Source organism: Bombina bombina, chromosome 12 (genome assembly GCF_027579735.1).
Source record: "Bombina bombina isolate aBomBom1 chromosome 12, aBomBom1.pri, whole genome shotgun sequence".
Lineage (NCBI taxonomy): Eukaryota > Metazoa > Chordata > Amphibia > Anura > Bombinatoridae > Bombina > Bombina bombina.
In genome coordinates, this window is record NC_069510.1 from 39,507,414 (window position 1) to 39,520,657 (window position 13,244).

The 13,244-nt window shown below is 40.9% G+C and overlaps 2 protein-coding genes across 2 annotated transcripts in view; one reads left to right on the plus strand and one right to left on the minus strand.

The window, feature by feature from the left end:
* The window catches only part of LOC128642649 (ryncolin-2), a 337,076-nt gene that overhangs the window by 283,048 nt on the left and 40,784 nt on the right, over positions 1-13,244 (minus strand). The window lies entirely within an intron of this gene.
* The window catches only part of LOC128642821 (ficolin-1-like), a 62,119-nt gene that overhangs the window by 21,441 nt on the left and 27,434 nt on the right, over positions 1-13,244 (plus strand). The window contains exon 5 of the mRNA XM_053695655.1: positions 3,076-3,203. Within this exon, the coding sequence (XP_053551630.1) occupies positions 3,076-3,203 (128 nt within the window). The remainder of the gene's footprint in view (positions 1-3,075; positions 3,204-13,244) is intronic.

The following is a 13,244-nucleotide window of genomic DNA, read 5'->3' on the forward strand; positions in this document are numbered from 1 at the left end:
TCCTGTTGGGGAGGAGAAATATCCCAGAAGTAATGATGACCCGTGGACTGATCACACTTAACAGAAGAAATCTGTTTTTTTACAGCGTACATTAAATACACTTTTAAAATACTTATTTTACTGAGCACTTGCTTTAGATATTTATCTCACCATTCCATACATCCCCATCCCCGGCCCTAGCCCAATAGCTCTTTTCCAATTAGTCATAATCCCTTTGTGAAATGCCTGGCAGGGTTTGCAAAATCATAACCTTTTCTATCCATTAGTGGACCCTGCCATAACCTACTCTTGGTGTTCTATGAGTATTTGTGCCTCAATAACACTCCCTATACTTTGTATGCAGATGATCTATAAAAGGAAGATATTTTACCTCACAATTTTTTCAGCTCACCAGAGTAAGTACTGTGTAAACAGTTATACTTAAGCTGCTGTCTAGCTGCAAGTTGGAAAAACAAAACCAAGAATAATTAATAGCCAATGAGCTTTAGCAGTGCTGAGGTCATGTTGTGCTTACTGGGATCCCATGAGATTTCACTGAAATATTGAGAGATTTCATAGTAAACTTCCTTAAACTGAATATGAAAGTAACATGACTGTGCTTACACGTACCAGATGCACACTCCCTTGCAAGTCCTGGGACTAGTACCCTGATTGGCTGCTTAAAGTTTCTTTACGGTGAGGTATGAATACTTAGGAAATTTTGAGGTAAAACATATTCCTTTTTTACATAGAGATGCTCAAGTGATATTGTCTAGTCAGCTTTTTAGATCTATGCTGCATCACTTTCAAGTGCTTCAATATGTTGGTATCATGTTCTTTTAAAGATTTGTAACAGCTCTTTCTCACAATGGCGCTCAGGCTAGATGATCTAAAATAATTTAAGCGGAAATACTGGCGCTGAGAGCAGGGTAGTACACAAATACAATATACGGGTAACCTAAAAGGGTCTACCTTAGCAGAAATATAATCGTTATAAAAGTTAATAAATGGTAATAGCCAAGCTAAGGTAGACCCTTTTAGGTTACCCGTATATTGTATTTGTGTACTACCCTGCTTTCAGCGCCAGTATTTCCGCTTAAATTATTCTACTATCCTCCTCAGGGTTCTTAGAGAGAGACCCTTCTATACTTGGCATTAGGGTTGATATAAGCGCCAATTCTCACCTATCCTCCTTAGATGATCTAAAATGACATTTGTCAGTGCTATGAAGTCTATGATGGAATAATCTAAAGACATAATTTACACTGTGATCTGCGTAACTCGCTAGAACTCACTAACCAATTTGTTCTTGGGTAATAGGAGAGAAGATAGAATATTGCGACTTTCAGCCAATGAATGGTGAGTGATATACCTTGATATTACAGACCAGATAATAATCCTAAAACTTATAATGTGAGATAAAAATGCATTGATATAAAAATGAATTCTCATTTCATGCAAATGCTATTTATTTAAACATATGGAACTACAGTGTCAAGAAAGTAAGGTGACATAAAATAATAAAAATATCATAGATGTGCAATAGTACAAACACAACACATTATTTTACATCTAATTAAAAGTTATAGTAGCATTAAAGCTTGGTCTTTCTTGGCAAAAAAAGAATAGGTCTAATGAGCTAGTAAACTCCTTATTTTAAGTTGTAATATCAGTTGAAACTGTAGCCCAATAACCCCTTAACACAATACCCAAATGGGGATAATACACCCAGTTTGTTGATATAGAGCTGCTGGAGCACATATGGGAAACAGTGAAACTGAGTGTCACTTGTATGTAATGGTGCCAACTCCCTACAATTTTACAAATATTGGGCTACAAAACACAATTTTAGATAAATCCAATAAAAATATATGTATCATAATGTTATTTATTAAATTGATATAGTTCCAGCGAACAAATATGTGTATATATATATCATTTTTTCCTATATGGTACAGCCAGTACTAGACTTAAGCATTCTGTAGTTTTGTTCAATGCGAATGAGGAAGTAGGTGGACTTTTGTGATTTTCTAATCTTTTTGGAGCCAAATTTTATCTTGTGAAAGTGAAGCACAATAAACTCTGTGAAAATCCTGATTTTTTTTTTTAGGAGTAGATTTAACAAAGGTCGAGGGGCATTTATATGCTTATGCAAATCCGCCCCCTGCTCACTGGTGACCAATCGGGCGCTAAAAGGGATCATCAACCATCCCTATCAGATCGGAATGAGTTCATTCTGCCACCTAAAAGGTGGCGGAGAAGTTAAGGAGCAGCGGTCTTACGACCACTGATTCTTAAATTCCGTTTCAGGTCAGCCAGTCTTCTGTTAGTTAGCCATATTGTTCTCTGGTAACTAGATATAAAGTTGCCTTTCACCAAAATGTCTCATAAATTTTCTTAAAGAGATAGGCTGGGTTTGCACCTATAATTGGCCACCACACATTTTAATATGATCACCTACAATTGAGGTTTAACTCTTGATAAGGATTTTAACTCATTAGAGCTATTATGTATGCCAAGGCTACTGCTGCTATTAACTTTAATAAGATGTATAATAATGTGTTTTGTTCTATTGTACATCTTTCATACTATTTTCTTTCCTTTATGTTTCTATATATTTTTACTGCAATGTTTCCTTACTCATTGCTATAAATAGTGTTACCACAGTTTGTAACCTGTGAAGTCTGTGTATCTAGTTGTTTGATTTCTTTGTATGCATGAATGGTCGAGGCCGCAGTAAGTTTCTAGTACACTTATATATATATATACTGTATATTTTGTGCACTTTTTTTGGTGTTTGGCGTGTATGAATATTGCGACATTGATTTATTTATCTAAAGAAAAACTGTTAGCTTAAAATCTAAATATTAAATAAATAATATTGCATTCTACTTAAAATACCAGTAAATGCTGACTACATATGATATATATATATATATATATATATATATATACATATACATACACATATGTCATTTTCCAGTTATTAATGGTCCTTTTACTAAAGTATCATATGACAAATCGTAAACTTTAATTACTGAGTCATTTGATAATCATTCATCTGTAGTTTTCATGCTTCTTATTTGTATTTCTTAGTTGTGAGGAACTGTAAGGAACTGCAGGATCAGGGATCTGTTCTAGGTGGCTGGTATATTGTCTACCCAGATGGCATTGATCCCATGTTGGTGCTGTGTGATTTTCACACCGACGGAGGAGGATGGATAGTAAGTGAATTGCATCTGTTTTATATATATAACATTCTTTCTTTAAAGTTGTTTGCCTGATCATTTGCAACGTTTTTTTTTTTTTTTTTTTTAGGAAAATCAACTGTTTTCGCGTAATTCCTTCCCTCACTATGGGCCCAATTCTAAAAAGGTCTCTGGGCTGGTGATATTCTATAAGAATGCTCGCCAGCCCTTCTATTTCCCTGGTGAGATTCTATAAGAATGCTCGCCAGCGCTTCTATTTCCCTGGTGAGATTCTATAAGAATGCTCGCCAGCGCTTCTATTTCCCTTGTGAGATTCTATAAGAATGCTCGCCAGCGCTTCTATTTCCCTTGTGAGATTCTATAAGAATGCTCGCCAGCCCTTCTATTTCCCTGGTGAGATTCTATAAGAATGCTCGCCAGCGCTTCTATTTCCATTGTGAGTTTCTATAAGAATGCTCACCAGCCCTTCTATTTCCCTGGTGAGATTCTATAAGAATGCTCGCCAGCCCTTCTATTTCCCTGGTTAGAGTCTATAAGAATGCTTGCCAGCCCTTCTATTTCCCTGGTGAGAGTCTATAAGAATGCTCGCCAGCCCTTCTATTTCCCTGGTGAGATTCTAAAAGAATGCTCGCCAGCCCTTCTATTTCCCTGGTTAGAGTCTATAAGAATGCTCGCCAGCCCTTCTATTTCCCTGGTGAGATTCTATAAGAATGCTCGGCAGCCTTTCTATTTCCCTGGTGAGATTCTATAAGAATGCTCGCCAGCCCTTCTATGTCCCTGGTGACATTCTATACAAATGCTGCCAGCCCTTCTATTTCCCTGGTGAGATTCTATAAGAATGCTCGCCAGCCCTTCTATTTCCCTGGTGAGAATCTATAAGAATGCTTGCCAGCCCTTCTATTACCCTGGTGAGAATCTATAAAAATACTCGCCAGCCCATCTATTTCCCTGGTGAGAGTCTATAAGAATGCTTGCCAGCCCTTCTATTTCACTGGTGAGAATCTATAAAAATATTCGCCAGCCCATCTATTTCCCTGGTGAGAATCTATAAGAATGCTCGCCAGCCCTTCTATTTCACTGGTGAGAGTCTATAAGAATGCTCGCCAGCCCTTCTATTTCCCTGGCGAGATTCTATAAGAATGCTCACCAGCCCTTCTATTTCACTGGTGAGATTCTATAAGAATGCTCGCCAGCCCTTATATTTCCCTGGTGAGATTCTATAAGAATGCTCGCCAGCCCTTCTATTTCCCTGGTGAGATTCTATAAGAATGCTCCCCAGCCCTTCTATTTCCCTGGTGAGATTCTATAAGAATGCTTGCCAGCGCTTCTATTTCCCTGGTGAGATTCTATAAGAATGATCGCCAGCGCTTCTATTTCCCTGGTGAGATTCTATAAGAATGCTGCCAGTACTACTATTTCCCTGGTGAGATTCTATAAGAATGCTGCCAGTACTTCTATTTCCCTGGTGATATACTATAAGAATGCTCGCCAGCCCTTCTATTTCCCTGGTGAGATTCTATAAGAATGCTCGCCAGCGCTTCTATTTCCCTGGTGAGAATCTATAAGAATGCTCGCCAGCCCTTCTATATCCCTGGTGAGAGTCTATAAGAATGCTGCCAGTAATTCTATTTCCCTGGTGAGAGTCTATAAGAATGCTGCTGGCCCTTCTATTTCCCTGGTGAGATTCTATAAGAATGCTGATAGTACTACTATTTCCCTGGTGAGAATCTATAAGAATGCTTGCCAGCCCTTCTATTTCCCTGGTGAGAGTCTATAAGAATGCTGCCAGTACTTCTATTTCCCTAGTGAGATTCTATAAGAATGCTTACCAGCCCTTCTTTTTCCCTGGTGAGATTATATAAGAATGCTCACCAGCCCTTCTATTTCCCTGGTGAGATTCTATAAGAATGCTGCCAGTACGTCTATTTCCCTGGTGTGATTCTATAAGAATGCTGCCAGTACTACTATTTTCCTGGTGAGATTCTATAAGAATGCTCGCCAGTACTTCTATTTCCCTGGTGTGATTCTATAAGAATGCTGCCAGTACTACTATTTCCCTGGTGACATTCTATAAGAATGCTGCCAGTACTACTATTTCCCTGGTGAGATTCTATAAGAATGCTCGCCAGTACTTCTATTTCCCTGGTGTGATTCTATAAGAATGGTCGCCAGCCCTTCTATTTCCCTGGTGAGATTCTATAAGAATGGTCGCCAGCCCTTCTATTTCCCTGGTGAGATTCTATAAGAATGCTTGCCAGCGCTTCTATTTCCCTGGTGAGAGTCTATAAGAATGCTCGCCAGCGCTTCTATTTTCCTGGTGAAATTCTATAAGAATGCTCGCCAGCGCTTCTATTTTCCTGGTGAGATTCTATAAGAATGCTGCCAGTACTTCTATTTCCCTGGTGATATACTATAAGAATGCTCGCCAGCCCTTCTATTTCACTGGTGAGATTCTATAAGAATGCTCACCAGCGCTTCTATTTCCCTGGTGAGAATCTATAAGAATGCTCGCCAGTACTTCTATTTCCCTGGTGAGAGTCTATAAGAATGCTGCCAGTACTTCTATTTCCCTGGTGAGAGTCTATAAGAATGCTGCCAGTACTTCTATTTCCCTGGTGTGATTCTATAAGAATGCTGCCAGTACTTCTATTTCCCTGGTGAGATTCTATAAGAATGCTCGCCAGTACTTCTATTTCCCTGGTGTGATTCTATAAGAATGCTGCCAGTACTACTATTTCCCTGGTGACATTCTATAAGAATGCTGCCAGTACTACTATTTCCCTGGTGAGATTCTATAAGAATGCTCGCCAGTACTTCTATTTCCCTGGTGTGATTCTATAAGAATGGTCGCCAGCCCTTCTATTTCCCTGGTGACATTCTATAAGAATGCTGCCAGTACTACTATTTCCCTGGTGACATTCTATAAGAATGCTGCCAGTACTACTATTTCCCTGGTGACATTCTATAAGAATGCTGCCAGTACTACTATTTCCCTGGTGACATTCTATAAGAATGCTGCCAGTACTACTATTTCCCTGGTGAGATTCTATAAGAATGCTCGCCAGTACTTCTATTTCCCTGGTGTGATTCTATAAGAATGCTGCCAGCCCTTCTATTTCCCTGGTGTGATTCTATAAGAATGCTCGCCAGCCCTTCTATTTCCCTGGTGTGATTCTATAAGAATGCTGCCAGTACTACTATTTCCCTGGTAAGAGTCTATAAGAATGCTCGCCAACCCTTCTATTTCCCTGGTGAGATTCTATACAAATGCTGCCAGTACTACTATTTCCTTGGTGAGATTATATAAGAATGCTGCCAGTACTACTACATCCCTGGTGAGATTCTATGTAAGGTTTGCTGATGAGTAGTAATGCATGCAACCTATGTGACCCGCTCAGTCTCACACCAAACCTTAGACTCTATGCAAATATAGAGTCTAGTTCTTGCTCATAGACGTGAGGGGACTAAGAGTAGTCAGAATATGTGAATATGCTATGTATAAAGTAATGAGCAATATTGTAGAGGTGAGGCTCCCAGTGATAAATAAACAAAGAAATAGCAATAGGTAGGTAAGTAGTTAATATCTATATGGTAAGAGGTGTCAGAGATTATATAAGTAACAGTTATGCTTTTACTTTGCAGAAGAGATAAGTAGAGCAACTAAGTTGTTCTAGCTGAGTTCACTAGAGACCTGATATTTATCTTTTAGGCAGTTGTAATTAGAGTGTCTAAATCCAAGCGTGATTTGGAGTAAACAGTTCAAGCTTCTCAGGTAAACCACTCCCTTGTTGTAAGAGCGTTCTTTTATACTGTTAATATGAACTTAGATAACTGGGTAATGTTCTTAATGTGGCTGAGAACGTAAATGGATACTTGCGTTTGGCTGCAATCAGAGTTGGCTGTTCCCAAGTGAGCTGAAAAACACTGGCGTTGTTAAGCGGTGACACTGTCTTTCAGTGAGGCGTGCTGCAGACGCAGTGTGTGAGCATACAGCGTGGTTGAATTCTGAAGAGCTGCAGGGTGAGAGACTGTGTTCCGTGTACAGCGTTGTCCAATCAGTCAGAGGGGAGGTTTGTTCCAGCAGTGAAACGCCTTGACAGCGAGAAGGCAGCGTGAGCTGCGGAGTTGATAATGAGAGTCAGGATAGATTTGCAACTATGTTGCTTGAGCGTATTATGATCAATGTAGCAGAGTGGGGTTTAACTTGTAAGAGAGATAAAGAGATTCCCCAAATAACATTCACAATAATGGGCTAAGCAGAGTACTTCTGATTAGGGTATATTAACCTATGGAGTCAAAATACTTAGCAGTGAAACAGGATAAGGAGGGGCCTTATATAGACTTCCAAAGGTATTCCTTAAAGGGGCAGAACACAACGTTACACAACACCCCATCCAAGGAGCCGCTCCGCGGATCAGGGACCAGGCCTGTCTGGGTGGTTGCGAGACGAGGAGCAGAAACATTAGATGAAGGCTCCCAAGAATCCTCATCTGGACCAAAACTTCTCCACCTGATGAGATACTGCAGACACCTACGACGATAACGTGAGTCCAGGATGGTTTGCACTTCATATTCATCCCCTGCGTCAATCTGAGAAGGAGGAGGACGGAGACCGGAGTCAGGTCTGACTGGGTGATAAGGCTTGAGGAGAGCGACGTGAAATACCGGGTGGATTCGGTAACTGGGAGGTAGGATCAGTCTGACTGAATTCTGGTTCAATACATTCTCTATAGGGAAAGGACCTATGAAGAGAGGTGCTAGTTTTCTTGCTGGAACTGGCAACTTTAGATGCCTAGTAGAAAGCCAGACTTCCTCCCCTGGTTTGTAGGGGGGTGCAGCAGATCTCCTTAAGTCATAATAGCGTTTTTGCATTTGTTGTGCATCCTGCATGATGAGTTTTAGGGAATCAAAGCCCTGAGCAATGGAATTGACAAGTTCATTAACGACAGGAGATTCAGTTTCAGATCGGTTGTTCAGATGATAGGTGGGATGGAATCCGTAGTTGATGTAAAACGGTGTGTTCTTTGTGAAACTGTTGATAGTGTTGTTGAAGGCAAACTCAGCTGAAGGTAGGAGACTTAGCCAGTTATCCTGTTGAGAAGAACAGTAACATCGTAAAAACTGCTCCAGTGTTTGATTTGTTCGCTCGCATAGGCCATTGGTTTGGGGATGAAAGGCGGTAGACATCCGCTTTTCAATCTTGAATGTTTCGCAGAGATGTGACCAAAACCGGGAGGGGAACTGGGTTCCCCTATCTGGTTATAGAGTCAGGTAGTCCATATAAACGGACGATGTGATTGAGAAACAGTTGAGCGGTCTTTTTAGCTGTTGGTAAGCCAATCGCCGGAAGAAAGTGTGTCATCTTTGAGAAACGATCAACGACAACAAGTATAGTGTTATGGTTTCCTGATGCAGTAAGGTCCACTATAAAATCCATGGCGATCGACTTCCAGGGTCTTTCTGGTATGGGTAGGGAGAGAAGACAACCATAGGGATGTTGTCTCAGGTGTTTGTTCTGTGAACAAGTAGTGCAAGTTTTAATATACTCTTTCACAGTATCAGCCATCTGTGGCCACCAATATACTCTTCGTATTAAATGGAGCATCTTGTGTAGTCCTGGATGACCAGCTAGTTGAGTCATGGGCGGATCTGAGAACTGTTTACCTCAAGGAGATGGGAACATACATTTGTTTTCCCATGTACAGCAGTCCATTAGCAGCCTTATGAAGAGGGAGAGCACTTGTCGAGGTATCCTGACTTTGATGTTTGATCAGATCTGAGTTGTTGGTAGTGGTGAGACCGATTATTCGGTCTTGAGGAATGATGGTGTCTGACTCGGTGTAGGATATAGGTCTTGGGTCTCTTCTGGATAAGGCGTCCGCTTTTCTGTTTTTTGTTCCTGGTCTGTAGGTTATCACAAAATTGAATCTGCTGAAGAAATGACTCCAGCGAACCTGGCGGGCACTAAGGGTTTTATTGGTCTTCAGGAACTGTAGGTTTCTATGGTCTGTATAGATAACAATAGGTATGGAGGTACCTTCAAGTAAATGCCTCCAGAATTCTAAGCTGGCCTTTATTGCTAGAAGTTCCTTTTCTCCTATAGCATAGTTGAGCTCTGCGTTGTTCATGAGCCTAGAGTAGTAGGATACTGGATGCAATAGTTGTGTTGGTGAACGTCTTTGTGATAGAACTGCTCCGATTGCATGGTCCGAAGTGTCAACTTCTAGAGTGTAAGGAAGTGATAGATCAGGGAATTGGAGAATGGGTGCTGTAATGAACTTCTGTTTAAGGAGTCGAAAAGCGGCATCGGCTTGTTCGTTCCATTGGAATCGGTGAACCTTCTTAGTTAGAGTGGTTAAGGATTTAATTATACCTGAGAATCCTTGAATAAACTTTCGGTAGAAGTTTGAGAAGCCCAGGAATTTCTGTACTTCTTTTTTGGATGAAGGGGTTGGCCAATTGGTGATAGCCTCAACTTTGTTATCTTCCATCTTGATACCTGAGGGTGATATTTGATAGCCAAGGAAGGATATAGAAGTGGAGTTGAAGATGCATTTCTCTACCTTAACGTAGAGTGAATGTGCCCTCAAATGAGTTAAAACTGTCTTGACATGAGAGATATGATTTGTTAGAGTATCAGAGTAGATCAAAATATCGTCAAGGTAGATAACCATGATTATATCTAATAGATCCCGGAATAGATCATTCATAAAGTGCTGGAAGGTAGCGGGGGCATTACACAGGCCGAATGGCATGACCGTGTACTCGAACAGGCCATACCTTGTTCGAAAAGCGGTCAGCCATTCATCGCCCTTCCTGATCCGGACCAAGTTGTAGGCACCGCGTAGATCTAATTTTGTGTACACCTTAGCCCCCTGTAAACGTTCAATCAATTCCGGTATAAGTGGTAAGGGGTACCTGTTCTTCTTTGTTCGTGCATTTAGTTCTCTATAGTCTATTATTGGTCAAAGACTTTTATCCTTGTTTCTGATGAAGAAAATTACGGCGCCTGCCGAGGATGTGGAGGGTCTAATGAATCCCTTCCGTAGGTTTTCGTCAAGGTACTCCTTAAGGTGTTTGAGTTCAGGTTCTGATAATGGAAAGACTCGACCGTACGGAACTGTTACATTGGGCAACAATTCTATCGGGCAGTCATATGGCTTGTGAGGTGGTAAAGCTTGAGCCTCTTTTTTATCGAAGACATCCGCAAATTCTTTATAACAATGTGGTACCTTGACATCAGAGATCTGCAAAAGGATATGTGGGCCCTGGATAACACAGTTCTCCCTGCATGTCTGAGAGAGAAACTGTAGATCCCCGGTACCCCAATGAATAGTGGGGTTAGGAAGTTTCAGCCAGTTAAGACCTAGAATTATTGGGAACAAAGGAGTTAGTATTACTTCAAAAACTATGTATTCGGAGTGCCCCGAAGTAAATGTTACTTTTAGGGTAACCGTCTGGTGGGTAATGGGACCTGACTTAATAGAAGAACCATCGACAAGTCTAATCGGTAGTGAGTTAAGTTTTTTTATTAGTGGTATTTTATGTGAGCGGACATAATCATAATCTATGAAGTCTCCTGTTGCTCCGGAGTCAATCACGGCTTGCGTAAGTACTTGTTGTTGCGCCCACTGTAGGGAAACAGAGAAGCATAGGGGAGAAGTTGACTTGTTATTAGTAACATGACACACTGAGTCAGTATGGGACTTACCCTTCCTTTGTCTGGAGAGGTTAGGGCAATCCTTTACTGTGTGTTCTGTACTGGCACAGTACATGCAGAGGTTAAACTGTTTACGTTGAGCTTTCTCTTCAGCCTTAAGGGGACCCTTAACGAAAGCAATATCCATGGGTTCTTCTGTTGCCCTAGACGGTGCAACTGTTGATACATACTTCCTGGTATGGTATTCAGTGGTGACTCTTTCGGATTTCCTTTCCTGAAGACGTCTGTCTATTGAGATGCATAGAGATATCAGACACTCGAGACTAGTGGGCATGGTGATACGTGTCAGCTCGTCCTTGATAGTCTCACTGAGACCCAATCTGAACTGATTTTTGAGCGCATGCTCATTCCAAAGGGTATCTGGGGCCCATCCTTTGTATTCAGCAATATAGTCCTTGACTGGGCGCCTACCTTGTCGTAGACCTCGTATAGCTGTTTCAGCTGTGCATTGTTTATCATGATCCTGGTATAGGAGAGACATTGCAGAGAAAAACGAGTCTAATGAGTTGAGGATAGGGTCATTGGACTCATAGAACATGTTTGCCCAGGTTCTTGCCTCACCAGAGAGATAGGAAATAACAGTGAGTACACTTATACTATCATTTGGGTACGTTTTGGGTTTTAGTTGGAAATACAAGTTACAGGAATTCTGGAAATCCCTGAAGCGTGACCTATCCCCAGAGAATTTTTCAGGGGGACATATTTGTGGTTCAGGCAGTTCGTTTGTTGCTCCCTTTGATAACATTTGTTCATTGATAAATTTGCGGAGTTGTTCATTTTCAGACTTGATCTCACGCAATTCTTGAAGCATGAGATCCATATTCTGAGACAGGGTGCCCACCCTGGATGTTAGCTCACTTAGATCCATTATAGTACACAATAGGCTGGTATGCAATTCTTTTTTAAAGGCTAAGTATTATGTAAGGTTTGCTGATGAGTAGTAATGAATGCAACCTATGTGACCCGCTCAGTCTCACACCAAACCTTAGACTCTATGAAAATATAGAGTCTAGTTCTTGCTCATAGACGTGAGGGGACTAAGAGTAGTCAGAATATGTGAATATGCTATGTATAAAGTAATGAGCAATATTGTAGAGGTGAGGCTCCCAGTGATAAATAAACAAAGAAATAGCAATAGGTAGGTAAATAGTTAATATCTATATGGTAAGAGGTGTCAGAGATTATATAAGTAACAGTTATGCTTTTACTTTGCAGAAGAGATAAGTAGAACACCTAAGTTGCTCTAGCTGAGTTCACTAGAGACCTGATATTTATCTTTTAGGCAGTTGTAATTAGAGTGTCTAAATCCAAGCGTGATTTGGAGTAAACAGTTCAAGCTTCTCATGTAAACCACTCCCTTGTTGTAAGAGCGTTCTTTTACACTGTTAATATGAACTTAGATAACTGGGTAATGTTCTTAATGTGGCTGAGAACGTAAATAGTTACTTGCGTTTGGCTGCAATCAGATTTGGCTGTTCCCAAGTGAGCTGACAAACACTGGCGTTGTTAAGCGGTGACACTGTCTTTCAGTAAGGCGTGCTGCAGACGCAGCGTGTGAGCATACAGCGTGGTTGAATTCTGAAGAGCTGCAGGGTGAGAGACTGTGTTCCGTGTACAGCGTTGTCCAATCAGTCAGAGGGGAGGTTTTTTCCAGCAGTGAGACGCCTTGACAGCGAGAAGGCAGCGTGAGCTGCGGAGTTGATAATGAGAGTCAGGATAGATTTGCAACTATGTTGCTTGGGCGTATTATGATCAATGTAGCAGAGTGGGGTTTAACTTGTAAGAGAGATAAAGAGATTCCCCAAATAACATTCACAATAATGGGCTAAGCAGAGTACTTCTGATTAGGGTATATTAACCTATGGAGTCAAAATACTTAGCAGTGAAACAGGATAAGGAGGGGCCTTATATAGACTTCCAAAGGTATTCCTTAAAGGGGCAGAACAGAACGTTACATTCTATAAGAATGCTGCCAGTACTACTATTTCCCTGGCGAGATTCTATAAAAACATAATTTATGCTTACCTGATAAATTCCTTTCTTCTGTAGTGTGATCAGTCCACGGGTCATCATTACTTCTGGGATATTACTCCTCCCCAACAGGAAGTGCAAGAGGATTCACCCAGCAGAGCTGCATATAGCTCCTCCCCTCTACGTCACTCCCAGTCATTCGACCAAGGACCAACGAGAAAGGAGAAGCCAAGGGTGTAGTGGTGACTGGAGTATAATTTAAAAAATATTTACCTGCCTTAAAAAACAGGGCGGGCCGTGGACTGATCACACTACAGAAGAAAGGAATTTATCAGGTAAGCATAAATTATGTTTTCTTCTGTTAA